Source organism: Serinus canaria, chromosome 1, assembly GCF_022539315.1.
Source record: "Serinus canaria isolate serCan28SL12 chromosome 1, serCan2020, whole genome shotgun sequence".
In the NCBI taxonomy this organism is placed as follows: domain Eukaryota; kingdom Metazoa; phylum Chordata; class Aves; order Passeriformes; family Fringillidae; genus Serinus; species Serinus canaria.
This window is the reverse complement of record NC_066313.1, coordinates 101,434,373-101,459,065: the sequence shown is the minus strand read 5'-3', so window position 1 is coordinate 101,459,065 and position 24,693 is coordinate 101,434,373. Positions and strand designations below refer to the sequence as shown.

The 24,693-nt window shown below is 40.7% G+C and overlaps 1 protein-coding gene across 1 annotated transcript in view; it reads right to left on the bottom strand.

Moving 5' to 3' along the window:
* The window catches only part of POLA1 (DNA polymerase alpha 1, catalytic subunit), a 186,044-nt gene extending 168,834 nt beyond the window's left edge, over nt 1-17,210 (bottom strand). Inside the window, 12 exon segments of the mRNA XM_030234270.2 lie at nt 4,729-4,845; nt 5,301-5,413; nt 8,805-8,983; nt 9,882-10,071; nt 10,231-10,426; nt 11,308-11,406; nt 12,811-12,873; nt 13,119-13,234; nt 14,010-14,090; nt 14,555-14,651; nt 15,567-15,691; nt 17,106-17,210. Coding sequence (XP_030090130.2) covers nt 4,729-4,845; nt 5,301-5,413; nt 8,805-8,983; nt 9,882-10,071; nt 10,231-10,426; nt 11,308-11,406; nt 12,811-12,873; nt 13,119-13,234; nt 14,010-14,090; nt 14,555-14,651; nt 15,567-15,691; nt 17,106-17,136 — 1,407 coding nt within the window. The 5' untranslated portion in view covers nt 17,137-17,210.
* Nucleotides 17,211-24,693: the final 7,483 nt, after the last annotated feature.

The window sequence follows — 24,693 nt, the reverse complement described above, 5'->3', positions numbered from 1 at the left end:
CTCCTCCCTTTACACTGCAGGCTTTTGTGTACAGCACTTCAGAGAGGAACCCAAGAGAGATGATTTCCCAACCATCTGCCAGCTTTTATCACATGCTCACAGCAGATCATTTCTGTGACACTGTATTTCTCATTTTAAGTGACTTAGGTTTCACTAGAAAGTAGTCCAGTTTGTTTATGTATCTCTAACTAAGACAATTAAAGAAGTCTGAAGTTAAGTATCACTTCTGCTTTCCTCAAGAACAATAACAATTTTCTACAATACAGCTTGTAAGTTTCTAAGAATAACTACTTTCATTTTCCAAATTATTACAATATCCTGTGCAACAGTGCTCTGGCATTTGCTGAAATGCCCTGCTCTACCATGTCATATGTGTATCCTACCCTCTAGTAATTTACAAACCATCTGCACCACTGTTACATACTGTTATTATATTATAACTATGCTAGCACATTACTTTACTACAGGAATTCCTAGAGGCACCTTAAATTAAAAATCACATTTCTCAATGGACAATGCTCTGTGTTCACCACTTTCTACACCAGACTAAGCATAGTATGCCACTAGAGAAAGTTTAATAAGAAAAAGCAAAATCACCATAAATGGGAATAAAATTTAAAAATTAACAAAATACATGCACAGTTAGGCAACCTTGGAGTTAGTTGGTTTGGGGGTTGGATGTCTGGGTTTTTTTTCCTTAAATTGATAGCATCAGCAATAGTTCCCTCAGGGTGCTACAAGAGGCAGTGAAGCTTGTTACTTCAAGTGCTACTGCGGGTGTAAGGCTGCAAAGCCCAGGCAGGAGAGGAGAGGGACCTCTGCTATAAATAGGAGGCAGACAATTCCAGAAACTACTATGGCATCAACAGTTTCATGGAAACACAAGTGTAACATAGCTTGACAGAAGAGCACCACTATGAAGCCAGATCAGCATTGCAAATTACCATGCAAATGTAGGTCTGAACTGCTGAGCCAGAGCAGCACCTAAGAGGAGCAGATCAGAGCTGTGACATAATACATGGCAATGTACAGCTTTTAGCACATATCACTGGTGCTCCCCCCTCCTCTTTTTTTCATTTTAATAAAAACCTCTCAGGCTTCAAACAAGTTCTTGTTGCAAACGCAGGATGAACATAGTATAAAAATAGTCTGCTGTAGTGTTTCATCTGCGTTATTGCACAGAGCTCAGCTCAATTACACCAGCGTCTGGTCATAACTCAGTGAATGAATGCTTGCTGCAGAATAATCTGCCCTTCAAGTGGCCCTTCAGAGAGCAGAAATGAGCAGCAGTGATTAGCTGCTAAGTTCCTAAGTGGAGTAAGGCTGCTTTCAAATTGATTTGTGAAGACTTGCTAACTTGGCAGCAGTGCAACCCATCGAAGCCTCAATTAGCAGCAGGTGCAGCAGGAAATGATACGGCTTAAGTGTGTTCAAAGGGACAAAGTTGGATGCTGGCAAGGCCAAGAGAACAACCTGTATCAGTGTCTCCACATCATCACAAAAAGGGATATTCTGAATAAAAGAACTGTCAGTAAAAGAACACTGTCAGTAAAAGAACTCTGTCAGGAATGTCAGTAACCTTCCTGATTTCCAGCTAATGATGGAACAAGAGTGGTTATCATTTTCACAGTACTATGCAAACACTGAGACTTCACATTACTCTGAATGCATTGCTGACAAGTCTCACCTGAGCAGCACAACCATTTGTTTTAAGTCTTTCAAAACAACAACTCTTAACAGCACTGCACTGAACCACTGGCTGCACATCAAAGAGGAGGGGAGATCTTCTAAAGCACATTAGCCCTTTACCACATAGAGTCACAACTGGGTGAAGATCACTTCTCTGGAGCACTCCTTTAGGTGAAGGACACTAACCGTTTCAATTTGAGAACCCTGCACACCCCTATGGACACACAGATGCAAGAGCTGTGTAAAAACACCTTGTCTCTGGTGGTATGAATACAATGAAAACGAGGCTAATTGTGAAAAACACACTCAGGTATATAACCAGGCAAATTCAGGTATCTCAGGGGGAAACAGAAGAACAGGAGGGCACAGTAATGGGACAACCCCATTACTTCTACATTTGTCTTGCAGAAAGCACAAAGCCTCCCTGCTGCAGAGGTGTAAGCCTGGCCAGACAAGGTGCCACTTGTTCACAGTCAATTTTGTGTAATCTGGAATATCTGAGTTACTGTAACACTATCTTTGAATATTCTTCCAAGGATCCCACTAACAGCCCTGCTCTACTATCCTGTCCTTTCTGTTACCTCCCATATTACTACTGCCATACCTTCTTACTGTCTCCAGTTCTCATTAAACCCTCCCAGAATGCAGTAACTATCAAAATTAGCAGAAAATTACACAAGAAAAATAAAGCTGGATAGCTTTAATCCTTTTAATAAAACTCAGTTTACTTAAGAACTCAAAATAATTTGAAATCTTACTGTTCAGAAACAATTATGGTAGGTTGTTTCAGAGCTTCCCTGGGCCAACTATCCTGCCTAATTTATTCATGAATTAAAAATTACAAATTCACTCTTTTGCTAAAACTCTCCTTTAAATAGCTCTCTGGCTGCTCATCCCCTTTTAATGTTTCTAGAGAGCAAACAGGTCTTATCATTATTCTTCACTTTACTAGCTAAAAAAAATTAAAGCTCTTTAACAGTCATCTCTGGTATAGCTGTCCTTTTGTCTCATCCTTCTAATTGCCATCTTTTGTACCAGTAATCCCTTGAGTTAATCTTTCCTCTTTCTTTTCACCCTTTAATGAGGGTGATCAAGTGTTACAATATTTAAGGGAAAATCTCAACAGTGTCTTAGTGCTCCCACTTCCCCACTCTTGTGCTACATCCAAGGACCCCACATGTACTGCAGCCATGTACCCAGACAAGACTGTTGGGTCTTTTGCCCTGAGTTCTGTATAAGTTCAGCAAAAATTTGACAGGTTTTACCTTGATTTTTAAGAGCCATCTTTGAATTTTCAACTACATTATTCTATTACCTCATTCACATAATTCTCACTTGGCACACCATGGAAAAGATGCAGGTTTCCCAAGATTCTGCAAGCAGATCTGCATCTTTTGAGACCTTTCTCCCTCTTTCCTTTCTAGAGTACAAGTGTACTCCTCTCTTTTAATGAAAAATTTTCTTTGAGTTCTCTCCCTCATTCTTGAAAGGATTTTTGAACAGTGAACTATCAGCAACTTGTTTTTTTATCCACTGTTAAATTTACTCCTTTCAGAATAAATTTACTCCTGATCCCACATGTAGTTATGTTATAATCCACTATAAACAAAAAATAAGAGAAAACTGAAAAATCTAAATTTACATCACAGTTTTGAGTGAAAAAATATGCTAGAGCAAAAAAAAAAAAAAAAAAAAAAGTTTCACAAAGTACTAATGTCACATCCACTTTCCCTGAACTCAGTAAATAACACACTAAGCCACAAGTTGCTGAAAAGATGTCCTGTCTTGCAATGCTGAGAAACATTGCTCACGTTTCCACTTTACCAATTGAAACTTTCAGAGTGACTCTAGCTAGCTTTGGATGAGATGACCTTCTGAGAATCTTTCCAACCTGAATTACCACACAAACTGTTTTTATTTTCCCTCATTTACATATTGTTAAATTCCATTCTTCCTGCATTTTTACTTGTCATCTCACTTGCTGATTAACTATTCAGGAATGAATCCTATAAAATCACAAGATTGCCAGGATGGGGAAAGTAACATCTAATGAAAATCAGCTTTGCCAGACTAATGATGTGTTACTTCAAGAAATATAAACTTTTCTGAGTACTTCAGTCAGAACAGATTTTTTCCCCTAACTTGACTGTTTGCCACATTTCCCCATCCAAGCTTCCCACCTCCGCTGTCCCTTGTAAAAGACAAATACTCTATGTAAGTGGTCAATAAAACTCTGACACTAATTCAGTGTCAAATTAATTCACTCCAAATCTGCAACATCCTCAGCAGTATCAGCTCTTTTCCTGCAGACTTGTGATAAGTATTACATTAACGTGCAAAGTTTCCATCATAGCAACATTTTGTTTTTCCAACATCATTTTAAAGATTTGTTGAGCAAACAGAGCACAGCAAAATAACACTTTTAAGACTACTGCCCATCACTCTAAGCACAGAACAGCTCTCAATGGCTGAATGACAGTTCTCACTTGTCACCTCCTGCACAGCCACCCTATGACAATCCATGCTCTGAACAGCATGCACTCTAAAAGATAAATCTGCAAAGGTGAGAAGAAGGATGAGACATGGCAAGAGAAAGTTCAATAAGATGTCTGGTCAAATGCAAAGACAGTGTAATCCCAGAGTACTGATTTATCTGCTGGACAACACAATCTTTCATTTTACACTCTGGCAACAGGAGCTGTTACTAAGGCTTTAGGTATCAGAACTCCTATCTGTTCTGCATTCTCAAAAACAGCCCAGCAAGCCATCTGACACTCAACTCAGTTTAAAAGAAGCTATTGAGTGACTATTTACAAAAGCATTGTTTAAACTTCTGGTGGAACAACCATGTTGCAGATTTACCATTCTTAAAAGAATATAGGCATTTTGGATGGTTTTTACAAGCAGGTAAATTTAAACACGTCAGAAGTTATATATTTACAATTTGGCACAACCTCCTTCTGTGGACAATGTTTCAACAGCCTTCCCACCTTACAAACCAGAACAGAAAATGACCAAATAGGATGCTTGCAAACAAACCTTCGATTTGAACTTCATGATCTTGTACTTTGGTGAAATGGTGTCATTAAATTCCTTGAAAACACTCATTATAGTTACGGGAGTTTCTGTCTCTTTCCCAGTAGATAGGTCGATTTCCTCAAAAACAGAAGTGAGGTTTTACAAATTAACAAAAATGTCAGCAGACATGACAATAAGTTGAATTTTACTTTGCTATTATGAATCATGTTATCTCTTTTTTAGGAAGAACTAAAATGCAATCAGCCAAGAAATCCCAAATTTAGAAAATATTACTTGAAACAGAACGTTTAAAAAGCACTAAGTTCTCTAGTAATACTTCAAGACCACTTTATTTGCAAAGCAGCAAGTCTAAGGGTAAAAAATTGTCTGTCTCTGTTAGTTAGGGTCAGGGGAAGTGACAGGGCTTTACTCTGCAGCTCACATGTGATACAGTGTACACATTTTTTTAACTTTATCACCTACATCAGACAACACTGGCTTTCAACAGCTTCCATAAACACTGCTAAACTCCTAACCTGCCATAAGCAGAATGAAAGGCACTTATGTTTGATGTGTTTAAAAGTCACACTTACTGTTTCACGCGGCAGCAGATAAACAGTTCTCTCAATATTTTTCACTGTCACACAACAGCTGACATAGGTGGTTGCAGATTCAATCCAAACTTTGCCAAACAAAAATACCACACCTAAGGGAGAGGGGCAAAGAATTCAATATGCAATTTTACAATTAATCATTTCTAATCATGCTTGAAGCAGCTTATAAGATGTTCTTGCATTGAAACACAACCATTGCTGTGTTAGGTCCTTGAACAACAAATCTTTCCAATGCATCAGCAGGTTCTAAATTGTTGTAAACGCCAGCTTCACAAACAGACACCTGAATCATTCTTCCTGTCTCTACTTCCATTGCTATAGTAACACCTGGTATGTAAAATCCAAAATGGCATTTCACAGCCAGTCTCAAAATTCTGTTCTGATATTCCATTGTTGCCTATATTAGTTTGATAATCCCTGGAGAGAGGGAGGAAGGAGAGAGATGTCAGTGAAAGCTGAAGATCATGAGAATGCCTATGCTGTCAATCAATCCTCTAACATGTGTTATCTCCAGTTTTTCACTCTTTAGCTAGACCAGTACAATTGACTCCATTGCCCTACATTACAGTACAATGAGTCTTGATCTCATTACCAATAAAACCTGTAGAAAAACATTCTGAAGACAACAACTAGAAGCTGATCAGCTTTCAAGTGACTATTTTTAACAAATGAGGACACCAAAAGGTGCATGACAGTCCTAGGAATCCTGGGTGCCAAGACAGCAGTTGTAACCAAGGGAGACCCTCAGAAAGATTATACAGAGCAGGACTAGTGGCAACTGACTTCACTGTGGACAATGTCCTTACAGTACACACATATCTTTGAACCCAGAGATCTTGGCAACAGAACAAAATGCTGCAAACTGCTAATCAAATTATGTCAAACTTAAAAATAACACAGCACCAAGCCACCCAATTGTCACAAACAGTTTGCAAATTACAAGTACAAGAAACTTCCAAGTACAACTCAGAAACCTGGCTTTACCAGGTTAGCTTCAAGCTCCAAATAATTTGGAATTTGATTATATGGATGAGACTCTTCCTACAGCATAGTACTATTAATGAAAACAGAAATATCTATGCTGAGACTGCCTCAGAAACAGGATTTCATGCATAGAATCTGCATTTCTCCTTGGTCTGGCAATGCACAAAAAAGTCCTTGGTTAAGAGTTATAACTTATCTTTGCCAGCAGATCTATCAGACATGAAGGCACCTCTCTTACTCCATTAGACCAAAGATAAATCAGTGAAGATGCACTAAGATGGATGACAGAGTCAATGTGACAGGCTATGAAAAATCATTTTCTGAGTGCTTGGAATAGATGTGAACAAGACTACTTTTGTCAAGGACAGAGAATGCTGCGGTTTTGAAGATGATGAGAGCAAGGATACAAGTTTCAGCTGCACAAAGTATCTTAAGAAATTTTAATACAGAGGCAATCTTGAAGATTTAGACAGTCTGAATAGAAGTATCGAGAAAGAGCTCCAATTGCAGATCTAAGTGACAGGGAAGATGAAGTTCTTGTCCCCAGCAATCTTTTACTTTTTTGTAAAGGGATAAAAAAAACTCACCTGAGATAGGTTTGTATCATACAGAAAGATGAAACTGTGAGAGAGACCACAAAACAGTAACTGACTGCTTGAACAGCTCGAAATATTAAGAGCATGGAGTAGTTAATCTGTCAGTGGAGTACATATAAGCAGGGGAGTAGAAAGGATACGTGAGCCAGTCAATGACAGGGTAAAAAGCTGCCTGGACTTCTAAGACAAACTTCAGTCAACTCTAGCACAGACAAATAAGTGGTCTTAATAACCAGACTTCACAGAATTACATTAATTTAGAATGGAAGGAACCTTTTGAGATCATCCAGTTGAACACTGGCACACACTATCACCCCCATACACAGTAAAAGCAGAACTAACTTCAAAGGGTATTCAGAGACACTTCATGCAAAACCAAAAAAAAAAAAATCAACTGAGAGATATCAGGCCCTATCCCCTGCAAGACTATGGAAATATTAAAGCAAGAAAAATATTGATAAAACTTATAAATCAAAGCCTGTGAAAAGAAAGATCATGCTACTAAATGAACCAAAAGGTAAGCAAAGTCAAGACACAGGGAAAATGTCTTGCAGAGGAGAAAAAAATAAGGACAGGTTTCATTCGTTATTTCTTTAAAATGTTAATAGGATCACAATTCTCGAGTTCTCTGCCTAAGATCATAAAGGGAATTATGAAAAGTAAGCCTCCAAAAAATCATTAAGTTTGAAAGAGTCTTATGATTGTGCTATAGTATTTACTCTTCAGGCAATGCATTTGACATCACAGCAAATGAGGCACAAACAAAGATCATGAACATGTTAAACAAAAAGCAATATCAAAATTTTCCCTTCTACATTACTAATTGAAAACAGGTGCAGTCTTTATTATTCAATCCTGAAAAAGTCATAATGAGAAAAGAACACTCCTTGCATGCGAGGAACAGAAATCCTTTCATAATTATGTTCCATTCAGCAATCACTGACTTAAAAGACAAAAAAAAAGGAAAAATAACAATAGCGGGTTCTTTACAAGTAGCAATTTTATATTAGAGCCATTGATTTCATCAAGATATCTATGATTATTACCACTCCCATCACCAAGCTGTTCAGCCCAGCAGAGTCTCATATTTAGGTTCGGCATCCCAATTCACAATAAAAGGTGTTAACAAAGAAATGTATCTGACTCAATGCTTACAGCTTCAACCGAAAAAAAACCTGCAGCAACACATGAAAGAACCTTCTGGTAAACACACATGAAGCACAAACTAGAAACCCAATATCCTAAGTCTGCTGATGAAATGAGGGGATGGATGGGAAGTGCTCAGAACACAAATTGTTTTGTCAGAGCTGAGCTCAGAATGATGCAATTTGAAGACTATGAGAGCCAGCAATCTTAATTCAAAGACAATCTTCAAGATTTAGATAATTTGAATTAGGGGATAAGAAATACAAGACAGACCTTGCATTTTTCAGACCACCTTCCTCCCTTGACAGACATACCTTTCCTTTGCATAAAATCATGCAACTGCTATAGTACAGGCTTTTTATTCATCCACATGAATTTTGAGCTACTTTTCAAAAACAAGAAAGCATGCTCAGCTGTTGCATCACTGAGCAAGAAATTAACAACTTCAGCTTGCTTCTGGAGTGTATAAAATTTTAAGAAAGACAATGGGTCACCAACACTGAACAGTGCTAATAAGGCCCTTTTACTTCCCTACGTCTATCCTAGGCCAAGAGATGACATTCTTTCCCCAGTCACAGTGCCCTGCTCTGCCTCTTCTGTACAGAGGTACAGAAATACAAGAAATTAAATCTTAGAGTACAGAAACACAGGGCAACTGGATGTAATTCAGTCAAGTCTGAAAACCCCACTTTTCAAAAAAGAAAATCTGAACAAAAGGAATCAGATTAGCATTTTCTGCCTTTAACTGAACAGTTACCTGGCTGACTGAACTGATCTTCATAAGCATCCAGCCAATAAAATCTGAAGACTTGATCATCACTTTCCCCATTCACAAGTGGAAGGAGATTGGGGTCCAGCTGAACTTCTGCTGCTACTAGATCAGCTTCATCCTCATCAATTCTGTCCCAACATGAGAGACCTGGGAGAGAACAACTTCTGCAGGTTTTGCAGAAGAATAAAAAAACAATTAAAATTGTGCCTTTGCTACAATGACCATTTTGCTCTTTTGCAGGTCTGTATTTTCACACCTTTTGTTTCTCTTTCCACTACCAAGCAACATTCCCAACAGCTGGGTTGCCTCAGGTTTCTTCTGAAAAGAGGGATGGAGTGACAAAGACAGAAACCTTGTCTTTAAGTATGGGCCTTGATACACCACATACAGGCTTTGAAAATCTGTCACCTGCTATTTCAGCCTTGGTCAATTCAAGTCTTTACATATCATCTATATCCATCCATCTATGCAAGTTGTTTAGTGGGAAGAAAGGATTATTTCAACAAAACTATCTTTTCAGTCATTAGGTGTTTAGGTCCTTTTCATCATTCAACTATTTTGCAGTTTGAAGTATTTTGTTATGGAAACATATGATTCAAGATTTTCCAAAGTATTTTAAAAAATCCAAAACCAGGGAAAAGGCCACCTTTTTTCCTATTTCCAAAGATATAGCTGTTCACCATTACTTTTAGCAAAAAAACTTTTACCTACATCTATTATAAAATACTTTCAGATTTAGAGTATTGTTAGAAATTCCTTGGTTTTGCTTACTGACATCAAAGTTCACTATTCAACACTTACATAGTCAGCTCAGTGTGCTGAAATACACGTTGTCACATGCTAGATCCCAAAAACATCAAATATTTTTCAGTTAAGTAGCTATCAGCATGTTACTATTTTTAATGCAATTACAAAGAAAAAAGCATTGCATAGCACTATTATCATTCTGTCTATATCACAATTATGCCTTTGGCAAAGACAAATATGAAGCTAAATCTAAGGTTAATGGAAACTGAGAGCCTTCTTAGTGGAAGAAAAAAAAGAAGCAAAAGAGATTCTTACAAGACAGATGTCTCTTTCTTCTCTGATTCCAGCTGCTCTGTCTCTTTCTTCTCAATTTCATTGTCTCTTTTCAAGCTTTCACCTGTCTCAGGTATAGTTTCCACATGCTCTGCTTCCATAGGTTCATCAAAGTCCTCCTCATCAAAATCCATCATTCCCTGATCATCATCTGGAAGTGCTGCAGGTAGACCTAGAGGTTTGAATCATCAAAATGACACAATATATAGTATTGATAGCTTAAATATGATACTTTGTTCTAACTAAACTAATACAATTTAACAAGTGTTTTAAAACTACAAAACCATATTTAAAGAGTTTCCAGTATTGGGTTTTCATTTACTTTTGATACCTTTAGTAGCTCTCTCTCCTACTGCCTTCACTATTCCCTCATTTTCTATAGGTTTTTGCAAATGCTTGATGTCCTCATTTTCAGAGACTCTGACAGGTTTTGCTGTATTATTGGGGTGTTTAGGATGAAATGAAGCTGGAGGAGCAGTTTCCTTTCTGACAGGAGCAGGAGCTTTCTTTGATATAGGGGTGATTACCTGAAAAACATTTCCACCATGAGTTAAAAATAATCTTGTAAGAGCAAGGAAGAATAAAATAAACAACAAAATCTTTCACTAGCTATTTGCAGATCCAGTAACCAGGGGCAGAGGTAAAGTTCCACATATTTTGCACCATGATCCTCTCTTACGACATTCCCCCATTTTTTCCAATTGCTTCTAGTTTTGAACACATCTGTTAAGATGAGTAGCACTGGTGATTATTTTCAACATAAGAGTTGATGTCACAGAAGTTTTCAATCAGATGTATCTATACCACTCCATTTTCTTTCTACAGACCATTACCAACTATCTCTTCATATTTCTAGCTATAAAGTTCTTTCCATTTACCAGAAATCCTAACAAAGTGCTAGCCTTCCATCCTCAGCAGCCCAGCCTCCTCTCACTCCAAAATCTTCCACTAGGGCAAATTTCTATCCATAGCAACAAATTTCCATTTGTTTTCCATTTCTGCAAACAATTTATTTCTTATCCTTCTCCATACTGCTGCTTATTTCACCTCCCATCCTGCTCTCCTTGCCACAAGGGTCTTTTCTAGTCTTTGGAAAAGAGAGCAGAAACTCAACTTTATGTGATGCATTGAACATTGTAACAAGAGTTTAATCTGTCAAATGTACCAGATACAAACTCCTACTATACTACAGACACAAAACTAATTGTACTGTTTATGTGCTCACATGAAAGGCAATGCAGAAAAAAGCACAAAGTTACACTCTAACACTGCTATGGAAGCTTAGGAGAAAGTTAACTTCCCGGAAGAGAAACAAAAGTCAACAGTATTCAAATCAACAAAAACACAGATTAGCACTGATTAATAATGAAAATATAATTAATAATGAAAACTTTTTTTCCCCCTTTACCTTAGGAGTTTGGGACTGTACAGAGAAAGGATTGAGTGGTACTCCAGCAGACCTTTTCCTTTTCAGCATTATAACTGGTGGTGGACTTAGCTGAACTGTCTGAATATTGAAAGAACAGAGAAAGTGACAAAAGGAAAAGCTGTTTAGAATCTTCTTTTGCCTTGGTTAGTAACATTTTCCATCCAAGAGAAAGAGGGACACCAATATTTTTGGCTGATGAAGAAAACATCTCCTGATATGAAACCCAGTCCCATAAAAAAGCATTACCTGAGCAATCAGCCCATGAAGACACACACTAGATGTTTTGGGAGAGGAAACAATCTGAGAAAAACTGCCATCAGTAAATGAAACAATTCTCAAACAGTGGGAAGTTCAATAGCTAACTGTGCCTTTATTGCACTAGTATCAGAGTAATTTGTGCTGCTTTTCATGTCTGCTGAAGCAGTAGTATTGAAGACACATGCCTCATGAAAGGCTGAAGTGCTCTTTCAGTACTGTTCCACTAGAGGAAAACACATTTTAACTTATTTACATTTTACTGATTTACAGATATTTTATACTTGACCTTAATCAACAGCTAATAACAACAGAAATTTTACAAAACAAACAACAAAACAAACAAAAAAATCAGTAGCTAACTAATATTTAAGTAAATAGAAGCCATAGTGCAATTATTTTCCCTAATCAATGTTCCACAAATTTGACAGCATTAAACTGCATTTCTTTAATGATACCAGGGGGCAGGGGCGGTTATAGTCAGGGGGGGTTTTACAGCCTCAATCAGATGTCATAAGGAGGAGTAAAATAGTAAGAGCACAAAACTAAGAGAATAACTTTACATTGGGATATCCTATACCCTTTACTGGGCTGAAAAAACATGTTCAGCTTATTATGGTTCAACATATTCCACCCCACTATCTCACTACTACAGCAGTTTTAACATTTACATGGGAGCAACCCTTTTGGTTTTAAGAAATTTTCCTAAAAGGGCATCAAATATTTGAGACAGTCCAACCCGGTCACAGCAGCCATCCTGCACTTTTGCCTCCAAGGGAGTGTTAACCTGGTTCCCTGCAGTAAATCATGGGAAGCAGGAGGCAGACAGAGGTTCAGGTTACATCACCTGCTCCCTCAGCTCCTCCCATACAGGTCAGATGGAGATGTCCTACAGCTCCCTGGCTGAAGTGTGGTGACAGATATACAGCACACAATTCAGAGGCAGCCAAGTCCTCTTTCACTCCACAGTGAAAAAAAACCCTTGAAGGCTGCATTAGCACAGGCTCCACATCATCCTGATATAAACCATCTACCAAGCAATGCAGTCATCCAACATCTGCAAGGTGGAGACAACAGGCAGGCAGCACTGTGGAATATATCAATGAGATGTGCTATGGATGAAATCAGTCTTAGATTGTCTAGTTTCACCAAAAAAAACTATTTTCTTGGTGTGTTCCATGACAAATTATTGGATTAAGGTTGTTTCCAACAAATTAACATACTTACTTCAGCACTAATATCTTGAAGAATATCCCCAAGTAAATCATCCTTAGACAGGTCCACAGTTTTCTGTAAGGTAAGATTAGCCAAACAGTTCTCAGTTATATGTGCACACCCAATCAGAACAGCAGTAAATGACTAGAGGATTTCCACAAAACACATACAGTTTTCAGAAATGCTCCAGACACAAGGGATCATAATAGAAGTTTTTTTCACTAGACACAAGAAACTAAAATGAGTGTTTGGTTTACTCCACTCCCACTAAAACTGTGAACAAGTCAGAAATATTTAAATTCAAAAATGTAAAAACTTACATCTGTGTTTTTCTTCCCAGCACTGGCCATAAACATAGACTTAATTGTGTTTGGCTTTGCCACCACAGATTTTTTCACATTCTTTTTATCAATTGTAGATGTTCTGCCACCTTTTCCTACCAAAACAAAAAATTAGAAATCGTGAATTTTACATAAGAAAAATTCAATGTTTAGAAGTCCAGTTATTAGCAGGAATAGATAGCCAAGGTAGTCTGCTTCTTCTACCTTTACACTTCTGGCTGGAATGAAGCCTAGTCATCTTTCAGCTTTGTAGCAGCTGTCATGCACACACAAAAAATCAAAAACCCTCTCATCACTCTGTCTTTCCTAATCATGTCAGAGATGCCTTTTGCACACTCCAGAAAAAGGACAAAGATATTTTACATGGAAGCATTTCCAGGGAGTAAAAAAATGAGCATCCAAAGAGTTTGGCACTGGGCTTGGATTCTCAACATCAGGCTCAGTTTCTCCGTTTGCCACCAGATTCCATTAAAAAATGGGAAACACATATGATCCTACATTCTTACAAGGATGTAAGTATTTTAGTGGTCAAGAGAAACCACGCATCTTTTAGGCACTAGCTTCAAAAACCAAGATTCCTCCCAGATGCATTTTTTCTAGAAGTGAATCCCCATTCCACAGAAGACTGAGCAGCAGTGCCCCAGTCGTGCTGAAGCAGTTAACAGTGATGTGACCTCAATTTGTGAGCCTCCATCCTCTGCATCACTGGGGCTGAAAAAAATCCTCAAGCACTGAATGACAGAGCTTCAAGTAATCTGTCATTTGGCCATATTTACCACATTTACTGATGGCAGGAAGTTGCCCATTTTGGGTACCTTTTAAAAGACCCTGGCAGACAGACTCCACTGGTCACATGCAAGTGTGACATACCTTTCTTATTGGAAATAAGAGCATCATCATCCAGATCTTCATCAAAGATTTCCCTTCCATCTTCTACATAACCTATCCCATCTGTAGGAAAATTGTTAAAAAACTGTGGTTTAAATTCTGTCTTCTGATATTCCTAAATTTTTTACATATTAAACACTTTCCCCCCTTTAATGCAGAGCAAAAGTTACAAAAGCAAGTATTAAAAACTACAGCACTCTCAGCTGTATCTTCCATTAGACTAAATATATTCTTACATATTTTATTAGAAATTATCAATAACAGTACCTTTTTTTTGGTAAAACTGTAATGCTCATAACTGTAAATAAAATTTCAACAACAGGTCTTCATGAAAAAATATTTTCATTATCATACTAACGGACTAATTTCCAGATTAACTTCCACTAAAAGAATGCCTTTCTCTTGTCTCCCAAAACAAATTTCAAGAATGTACTAACAATAACTTATCTCAAAGTATGAACATCATGAAGCCTAATTGAATTATAACACTAGAACCAAAATAACTCTCCAAATTAATCTAAACTTACCATCATCAACAATCCAGTCATCATCCTGACGGTCTCTGACCATCTTGGAGTATTCATCCTCATCTATTTCATCATAAACAGCCGTGAACTCCTCAACCTACAGTTAAGGCATATGAGGATTAACAGTTTCCATACCCTCAGTACTGCAGATCATCAGGCAGAATGTAAAAGTTCCTAAGAATGCATGCAGGGTTCCTACACTGCTACACTGTTCACAACTTTTGGCTGTGACAAAAGACAAGTTATCAGTTCTTAAAATTATCACAATATACTGAAATTCAATCTACTGAAGCACTGGCAGAGATTTCATTTGAAAGCTCCTTGCTTTTTTGCTCATTTCATTACCAAAAAAAATTTTAAAATAAAAAACCTAGCAGTGAAAACTTGTGGCCTTGGCTCTAGTCTCAAACAGCAATCTGAGCTGAACGAACAAGGGATTTGATGTACCCAAGCAGAGTGTTCACAGAAAATTTGCATGATAATGATCTAAGGACTTCTGGTTTCTTTACATTGATTCACCTCAATGAGGAAGTCACTTCCTGTTGGTACCACGATTGGACAACGTTACAGTATCAATGTTACACTGCCAGATTTCAGTTCCACCACTTAAATTGTGGTCTATTTGTGGAAACACAGCATATCAATATTAATGGATTTCAGTCATGCTAAGTTCTGAAATAAAGTTTAATATAATTTGAGATTTTAAAAAAAAGTACATTCTATTATAACATTAATTATGCAATTTTAAAAACTGGTCCTTCCCTGTAGCATAGTTGTCAAGCAAAGGCAGTTAACAAAACTGGGTTAGTTTTGGAAACAGAAAGAAACAAATAAATTATATTAGAAAGCAGAAAACTACAGCTACACTCAGAAAAATATACACTATTAAAAACACAAAAGCTGATCTGAAAGGCTTGTTTTGTTTCCTCTCTTTTACATATCTATAAATAATGGTTAAGCTTCTCAGCTCACATTCACTTTTAATTAAGAAGAAAAGATGAGGATTTTTCACCTCATATTTTAATTTTTCCCCAGCTTTGGCTTTTTTCAGACGTTCAAGTGCTTCTTGTTGGCCTCTTCTATTCTTCCTCTCACGTCTAGAACGTGATGCTGCAAAACTTCCAGACTCACTCATAGCTGCAATTAATTAAAAACAAGAGAAATTAGTTTACAACGAGGTGTTAGTTTTGGTACTTCAGTGTCAGTGATATATTAATAGATGACTGCAATTTTGCCTAAAACCAAAACCTACTTGGCTATAAGCACAGTCACAGATGGCTCTTCCTAAGCCAATTCTGGAATGATACTGAGGGCATGGCCTGACAGGGAGTTCAAACAGCCCTCTCATGCCAGCTCACACTGAGCGTGAAGCTACCACCTAGATTTCCAAAGCACCCCTCAAATCCCATCAGCCTTTCCCAGTAAGAGAACCCCCCACCACACTTTCCTTGGGAATTTCCAGCTCCTTTTATTTTGCATGTCTCCATGACAACTCAGGAATACCAGACTTCACAAGGCCTACACTGCTACAAAGCAGCGATGTTTTTAGGCGGTTTCCAAAACGTTTGAGTGTGACCAGATTGAGACAAACTAGAAATCTGTTGACAGCTGACACCCCATTTCCTCTTCCACTTCCTTCCCTTCCAAATGCTCTCCCCAGCAAGAAGATGCTTTCTACTTCTCCAGATCTTTTTTTCTTTCTCTTAATTTGGGGGGGGAACACTTATCTGACCAGAGGGAACAAACGGACCCAATCCAAGTTCTAGCAGCAAACAAATGGCCCAGGGACAAGGCTGCGGGCTCAGTGCGAGGAGCTGCACACCCCGTGCAGGCGGAGGAGCCCCACGGCTGGCCAGCCGGCCAGAGGAGCAGGGCACTTCCCTCCTGGGGGCAGCAGGACATCGACTTCCGAACACAGCTGCACCCCAGCAGCGCAGCTGAGAGAAGGCCGGATCTGCATTGCTAAGGGCTGGGGTAAAAGCGGCATTTGCACTGCCTGCTGCCCCGTAAGGGAGAACTGCAAAGACGGACCGCTCTGGGCGCGTTTATATTCTGTCAATCCTCCGCCTTTACTGTCAGAGCCTCAGGCAATGCGCTCCTCTGGGACAAGCGTGTTTCCAGCCCCAGCCGGGGCCACCCGCGCCCGCCCTTGCCCCCTGGGCTGAGACGCGACCGGGGAGAGCCACCCCAGCCTGCGGGGCTCAACCGCCGGCGCGGGGCCGTGCGGCCCGAGCCCGTCCCCGGGCGGATCCCCCCGTTCCGCGCCGGCCCGGAGCGGGTCCCGCCGCTGGGGCAGCGCGGGCACGGCCCCGCCGAGGCTCCCAGAGGGACGCGGGACCCTCAGCGGCGCTGTCCGCCCCCACCACGACAGACCGACCGCCGCGCACGCGCGCTCCCGCGCCCAGTGCGCGCGCGCTCGCCCTCGCCGCCACCAGCGCCGCTGCCCGGTCGCCCCCCGCCTGACAGCGAAGCGCCGGCGCCTGCAAGGGACGGGAACAGGCAGGAGGACAAGGACAGGAGCCCCGGCCACCCCGCCGCCCCCGGGTCTCACCGTCCCGGCCCCGAGCGCTGCTCTCGGCCATGGCGCTCGCGCCAAAGGCTCCTGAAAGTGGCGCGAGACGGGAGCCCCGCGCGCCGCCGCCGGAGCCGCAGCCAATCAGCGGGCGCGGGGGCGGGGCCGCCCCGGGCGCGGAGGGAGCGCGGCCCGCGGGAAGGGCCCGGCCGCGTCCCGCCTCCCCCAGCGCGGGGCCCGCAGCGGGAGCGGCGCTCGGGGCGGGGCGGGGTGGAGCCGCTTCCTGCGGGCGGCCTGCACTGCCGCGCCGCGATCCAGGCCTGCCCTGGGCCCGCTGCTGCGGCCCCGGCTTTGCAAGCGTTCTTTTGGCGCCAGGGCCCGCGGTGTTATCCCGCGAGTCTGAAGGGTCTGAGCAGGGCTCCGTCTGCTGCGGGGGCCCATAGCCCGTATGGGTCCGGTGCCGCAGTTGGGGCAAAGCCATGTTTAAATGCTTTGTCATAAATATATCACGTCTGAATGTCACCTATAAAATACATCTCCTGAGCTGGGAGAAGGCGGTGGTCGATGCCAGGTGGATAAAGGCTGGAGCGTGAGGGTGAAGAATCACCTGCAACAATGTTCTCAGCGGGTGAAACGGGGATTTTCCATCGATCTGTAATCGATGGAAAATCCCACGGTTTCCATCGATCTGTAATCCCTGAAGGGCAAATACTGATCACGACAATATTAACTTACGTAGGAGCCATGCTCTTTTTGCATATTTAGGTATGATGCTCTATCACAAGTTTCAGGAACTTCTTCAGTTAATAACTAGGGTGTTTCAGAGGCTAGACAGCTTAGTGGCAAAATACGTTTTTATATGTATATTTGTGTAGTTGGGGTTTTATATATATAATATTGGATGCCTTCCTATTTTCCAAACCCCTTTTCCTTTTTATTTTCTTCTTCACTACAAATGGAAAAAAAAAAAAAAGGTAGATTCTGACTGAATTTCTGATCTCTCAAGAGGCCAAGTGTGTGTAAGGCTCTGAGAAAAGACCCACTACACCTTTGTTCTTGCATACCCCTGACTTGGTCAGGGTAGGAAGGTGGGATATGTTCTCTTCTTTTTGATGCTACAGAGATACCTTCACTCAAATGTGTCAAGAGTACTTACACAACAGCCTTCAGCTGAGAAGCAAGGACCATGTCCAGAAAATTATATATTTCAGTTTCAAGCAAAGATGGGAAAAGGTTTTAAAAGCTTCAATTAACACAACTGAAGTGTTTCAAGTCCTCTCTTCTAAAAGTGTTCACATCTGTCTATGCGTGCATTCAGAAACCCAGGGAAACTGATGGGGTTCATGCTGTTTCACCACAGATTAGCCTCGATATTTTGTCCAAAAACATCAGTGCTGGCCAGTCATTACTCAAAAAACCTACCACCATCATTGTAGAATTTGGTGAAGATGCATTTACTGCTCTTGAAAATATGCAGGCACTGACTCCAGCTTCTTGCAAAGGCAGGTGGCACCACAGGGCCCTCTCCTTAGAGCTGATATGCTGTTGCAGAAGTGTGAACCAATATTATTAGGTCTGAATATACTGATTGTTTTCAACTATATGAAGATAATTTATATGGTTCTGAAAATGAAAATTACTTTCCTTCCATCTCCACCAGGACTCCTTTGCATTAGTAAGAGAAATAAAAATCCTCCCAATCCTCCAGGCTTGCATTCCCAGGTGCTAGCACAACATTATCCCACTGCTGGACCTAGTCTAGGTGGAAGCAGAAGAATGACCCTAGCCACCTGTGGCAGCTCCCTGGTGCCAAAAGAGGCTGGACACTCACACCAGAGTGCCCATTGCCAGGGAGAGTGAGACCCCTCTCAGCTGTACCTAGTTAACAGGCCAGCTTAGCTGTAGCAAACGTGCATCCTTGGAAACACTGACGGCCACAGGAAGAATGCCTCTCTGATCTGCTGTCCTGGTTTCCACCACAATCAAGTTAATTTTCTTCCTAGTAACTGGTACAGGGCTGTGTTTTGGATTCTGGGAATACTAATGCTGATAACACACAGATGTTTTGGTTGTTGCTGGGCGGTGTTTACACTAAGTCAAGGGTTTTTCAGCTTCTCACTCCACCCTGCCAGCAGGGAGGCTGCAGGGCACAAGGAGCTGGGAGGAGGCACAGCCAGGACAGCTGACCCCAGCTGATATTCCACACCATAAGATGTTGTGCCCAGTATATAAACTGGGGGGGAAACTGGCCAGAGGCCACTGCTCAAAACTGTCTGAGCATCAGTCATTGGGTGAGCAATTGCACTGTGCATCACTTACTCTGTATATTCTAATTATTGTTGTTCTTCTTTTCTCTTCCCTTTTTCTCTTATTAAACTGTTTTTGTCTCAACCCCAATACTTTACTTTGGGTTTTTTCCCCCAGTTCTCTCCCACATCCCACGCAGGGGGTGGGTGGGAGAGTGAGTGAGTGGCTGTGTGCTGTTTATCTGCCTGCCAGCTTAAACCAACAACACCTACACAAACCCTCTCCTTCATAGGAGTGTGGCACTATTTGCTTAACTTATTTTTTTAAACATGTGCACAATCACAAAGAGTGATTTGGGGTTCAAAATCAGAAGTTACTCAATTTTTAAGCTATAATACATAAACATTTATAAACTAACAATATCTCTAAATTCTTCAGTGAATAAAACTAGAATGCTAGTGCATTTCACATATACCTAGCCTTCACATGCTTTGGATTTTTGAATTGGCTGGACTTTATTGCTTTTGATTACAATTAAACAATACTCTTTGTCAGCTGTCATGTGAACAGTGGCATGTTTGTCATTCAGGTGATGCTGTGCTTTGAACACAGTGACACAGTTAATTTCCCAAACGGAAGTTGTTGCCATAGCTCCACTGTGGGACAGCACAGATCAAACAAAAGACTTTTTCATGGGTGCTCCTTCAATCCTGACATTCATCTCTGGCCATAACAAGAATGCATCTGTTTCCCACAGCACAGCATAACAAGCATATTTAAATGCTGCAGGGAGAAAAAAATAAAAGGTGGGGGGGGAGGAAGGGATGGGCTTTGCTTTGGGAAGGAAAAATAACCCAGCAAGATTTGGGACTTCCTTTGCTAAAGGCTTTATCACAGCAGATTGCTTTGAGCTGATCTTTACCCTCCCTTTGGCCAACCATACAAGAACAACATGGCATGACCTTTGCTCAGTTGTCTTTTAAGAACAAGAAGTGGGAGTTTTGGTGGCCCAGAGCCAACAAGATCCCCTCGAGACAAGTGTGATAGCTACAGAGAAAAGTGCAAGACAAGCATAGTAACGAAGATGGTAGGCAGCAAAAAACACAGTACAGAAGAAGAAGCACAGGAAACTCCAAGATTTCAACAAAAGGTGACAAAGATGTATTTTTTGTTTTGTTTTCTCAGAGCTGTAATTTAAGTATGTAAATTATTAATAGTAAATTCTGTAAACCCATTGCAAGTGTTTCAAGATAATATAAACAGCAGTTTACATTAGCATAGGAAAGTACAAATGTAGTATCAAAATTAAGCGAAATTGACAAAATAAGTACTGTATTGAAGATTATTTTTTTCTTCCTTTTAATGACTAGAGTGTGCTGATCTGCTGCAAAAACAGTAGGACAAAAAGTTAAAGCTCTCAGATTCAGATGTTACACATTAAGTTTATGGTGGGCAATGCTTTTGATGATGGAAAAAAATCTGTTAAAATTAAGAGTGGTAGTATAAAAACAATGCCAGTAAATCGTGAATGACAGCAAAATAGCAAATTCACCTATACTATGTCTACCTCAAAATGCTTAAATTTATTATATTGCTTAGTTAAGTTGTTAAGTATGGACTATCTTTGTGGAGAATTGTGTGTGTGCATGCTACTCAAAATATGCGTATATGTTTATGTGTATGTTTCCTACAAACATGAAGTATTTCATTATCTTACTTTTAATCTTTACATTGGTCTGAATTGATGCACATTATCACTAAATTAAATTAAAGTTTTTCCTTCTAATTTCATCCAGCTCTGACCACTTCTGCAGCTGCTTACTAAACTGTGCTATGCATGTGACATTTCAACAAGAATTATTTAATTGTTTGGAGTACTAAACTCCTAAAGAAGCTATTAAAACTAGTTTTATAAATTAAAATGAAAAGAAATCTCAAATTACTACCTTACAAGACATCTTTGCCTTCAAAACTCTTGACATATAGGTAATTGACAGAAGTATGAAATAATAGATGGTTCTACTTGTGTTTATCAATAATGATAATGCAGACATTTATGTTAAAAGGTAAATTCCTTGCTTAACAGGACTCTAAATGCCTTTCGTTCACTGCACAGCTCTTTTTAATTTCCTACCTGAGTTACTTGCTAACAAAAGGATGAAAAGAATAAAGTTGTTATTAGGGTGTTAAGGCTCTGAAATAAAATTGTGAAATAGAAAAAAGAACACACACTAATCTCCATTACAACAGAAAAAGTCTATGGAATGAACATTCAGAGACACTTTTTTTTCATTTTTAAACAAACACAATTCAATTCTGATTGCAGTTAAATTACAGCAAATCCTAGTAACTGGACCAGAATTGGTGAAATTATGCTATCTGGAACAGAGAACAGAATCTCATCACCTGCTTGCCTAATACAATATTCCTATTCAAGCCTAGAAGAAAAGTACAAAATATTATAATGTACATTAAATAGGGAAGACAAGTGAGAGCAAACTCACAGAAAATGAGCCCTCACATAATTATAATGTCTAAGAATTAAGTCTGATACCAGTGGTATTCAGAGCATACAGTTATTGCCACAGCATGAAAGTCTCTGTTTTAACTGCTTTCAGCACTCTCTCTTTATAATTGCACAGAAATGAACAATTAATGTATAAGCAGAACATTATTGCAGAGAGGCTGTTACATTTCAAGACCTGGCTGAAGATCAAATGTGCTTCCATGGGCGAATACTCTCAGCATTCACTATTTCTGATCCCTTAGGCAGAAGGGAGGACAGCATCATGAGATGCTGCAGTCTTCTTTTAACCCTGACAGCTCTGGTGCTGGCCTGGTGCTGGGGGAAGGCTGTGCTCACACCGTGGGGAAGCAGCAAGGGCCAAGTGCTCCCTGCAGCAGGGGAGCCTGGCAGGAAGCTGGGGCCTTTTCCCCCAGCGTGAGGACTGTGAGCAGGGCAGCCTGGAGATGGGAGTAGGGATCAACTGGGACAAGTCCACGGTGATGACACTGGTCTCAAAACAAATCGCAAACACGACTCAGGATCAGGTCTAGTGATGATAGCCTGGGTCAGGTGCAGCCCAGTGATCACCAGGCAAGTTGTAGAATGATCTGGGTTTGAAGGAACCTTAAAGGTGATCTAGTTCCCACCCTTGTGTCACAGGCAGGGACACCTTCCTCTGGACCAGATTGCTCAAAGCCCAATTCACTCTGGCCTTGAACACTTCCACTGGGGACTCACCAAACAAGTCCATTAAACAAGGCAGGTTCCAGGTCAGGCTAGGGAGCCAGGGGCATGGCTGTGGCTGAGCTGGATGGAGACCAGCACTCCTACAGCTCAGCTCCCGCAAGGACCAAGAGCACAGGCCAGAACTCATAGCCCATGAGCAGAGGACCCAAGTGAGGCTTGGTCAGGACTGTCAGTGCCCTCACAGCCTTGACAGCAACTCCCATTCCCCACAAACAAGGTGTGTCCTCACACCTGAGAGTTCAGAATGGGGGGAGGGATTTACTTTGTGCAGGTTGTCAGTGGATAACTTTATGGACACTCAACCAGGGCAGGGACAATGCCTGGAAAGGGGCCACAGCAGATAGACCTAGAGTGGCAGAAACCCTATAGACCAGCCCCAGGGGGTGCCAGGGGGGTTCTGAGAGGAGGTTCACTCAGGAACTGGGGCTGGACAGGGGGCCAGTACAATGAGGACGCCAAAGCCAGTCAGGCTGATGGCACAGGAGGAGGTGCAGAAGATCCCACACAGCCATGGGCCAGGCTCAACTCAGGACTTAGGAAGGCCTGATCTAGCTGTCAGGGTGTAGCAAGGGGCAGCTGCTCCATGAGGATAAGGAGACAAGGACATGATAGGGCTGGTGGGGGTGGGGGACTTGACACCCAGGGCTATGTCCCACAGACCCAGGCAGAGTGAGCTGTCAGGCCCAGCCAAGAGTCCAGATCATCATATAAGATTTTGGACCTGTCTCATCACTGCAGGCAAGGTAGAAACAAAAGTTAGGTCAGGCCTAGTGGTGGTGTCTCCTTGTGTGTCGCTGTTCCAGTGCATCTGATCTTGCTTTCCAACACTAGCAAGTCACAAATTTTTAATTCCTTTCAAGTCCAGCTTTTGATTCTTCCTGTGGACATTAGCAGGAAAGTAACTGTGAACCTGAGAGAAAAGGTCTTTCCAGTTAGGTTTGGTACTTGGTCTACCTTAGTTCAGGCAAAATGGAAGAAGCTGATATAGGAAGAGGCATTCAGATAATAACTAGTAAAAGCTATACTAGCTCCCAGATAGCCATTTTACAATGCATAAAGTAGGTGTTTTGCTTGAAATAAAGCGTGTGTCTTTATTCAGATTATGAAACTCTCTAGTTATTAAGTTTTTTGTACCCAAAATATTAATGTGAACCCCTAACAATAACTCAAATGCAGTTTACAGTATGATTTCTTATGTTTCAGTTGGCAGGTTTGCATTTGGAAGAGTATGGGCAAAAAGCTGTGAAGGCCCTTGCGTGAAACATTGACAAATGGAAAGATAAAGGTTGACAGAAACAGTGGAGATGAAAAAAAAGTATTGGAGACCTGTAATCCTGGAAAAGATAGCATGACAGAATACTGATGATCAGTCCAAGAAGTTTGAAATTGAGCTGGTGGTAAAGGAAGGCACCAGAGAGATTGAAAACGTATAGAAGTGAGTACAATACAAATATGTTCAAGAAAGGTAGTCTTAGCTTTGTATGGATTTAAGGAGATTGGAGTGCTTATCTGGAAAGCCAGAAGAAGAGAAAAAGGGATAGAAGGGATAACGATGCAGTTTAAATGTAAATAGTAAAGAGATTTTTCTTAAATTGTATTTTATCTGTAACAATAAGAAGGAGGGCAGAGAATATGAATCATTCAGACAAAGTTTGTACTGAAATATATAGAGAGATCTGTAGCATTCAGCATTGTATTTCTTGTGTTTCTAGGAGTAAAGTTGCAGCTGTAGTCCTGTGTTTTCACTACTCTGTAAGAAATCTACAGAGAACCCAAAATAGAACAGGGAGGAGAATGGAAAGATTATAACATATGACCTATGAGAAATTACTGCAGCTGGGACAGTTTAGTCCAGAAAAGTCAAGAGACATGTAACAAAAGTACCAGCCTGCCTGCTGAATATCAGCTCTCTACTCCAAATCCTCAAATTATTGTTTCAAAATCTTAACCACAGTAGCAATACAAAAGCCAAGGAGAGTAAATCTGTTCTCTGTGTCCTGTACAAAAGCAAGCAGTGGCAGTAGTTTGCAGCAATGGAGGTCCAGATTAGACATTCAGAAAAACCTTCTGGTAATAGTGAACAGTGTTAAGAGTGGATTAAATAGATAATTTGGGTTCTGGGAAGGG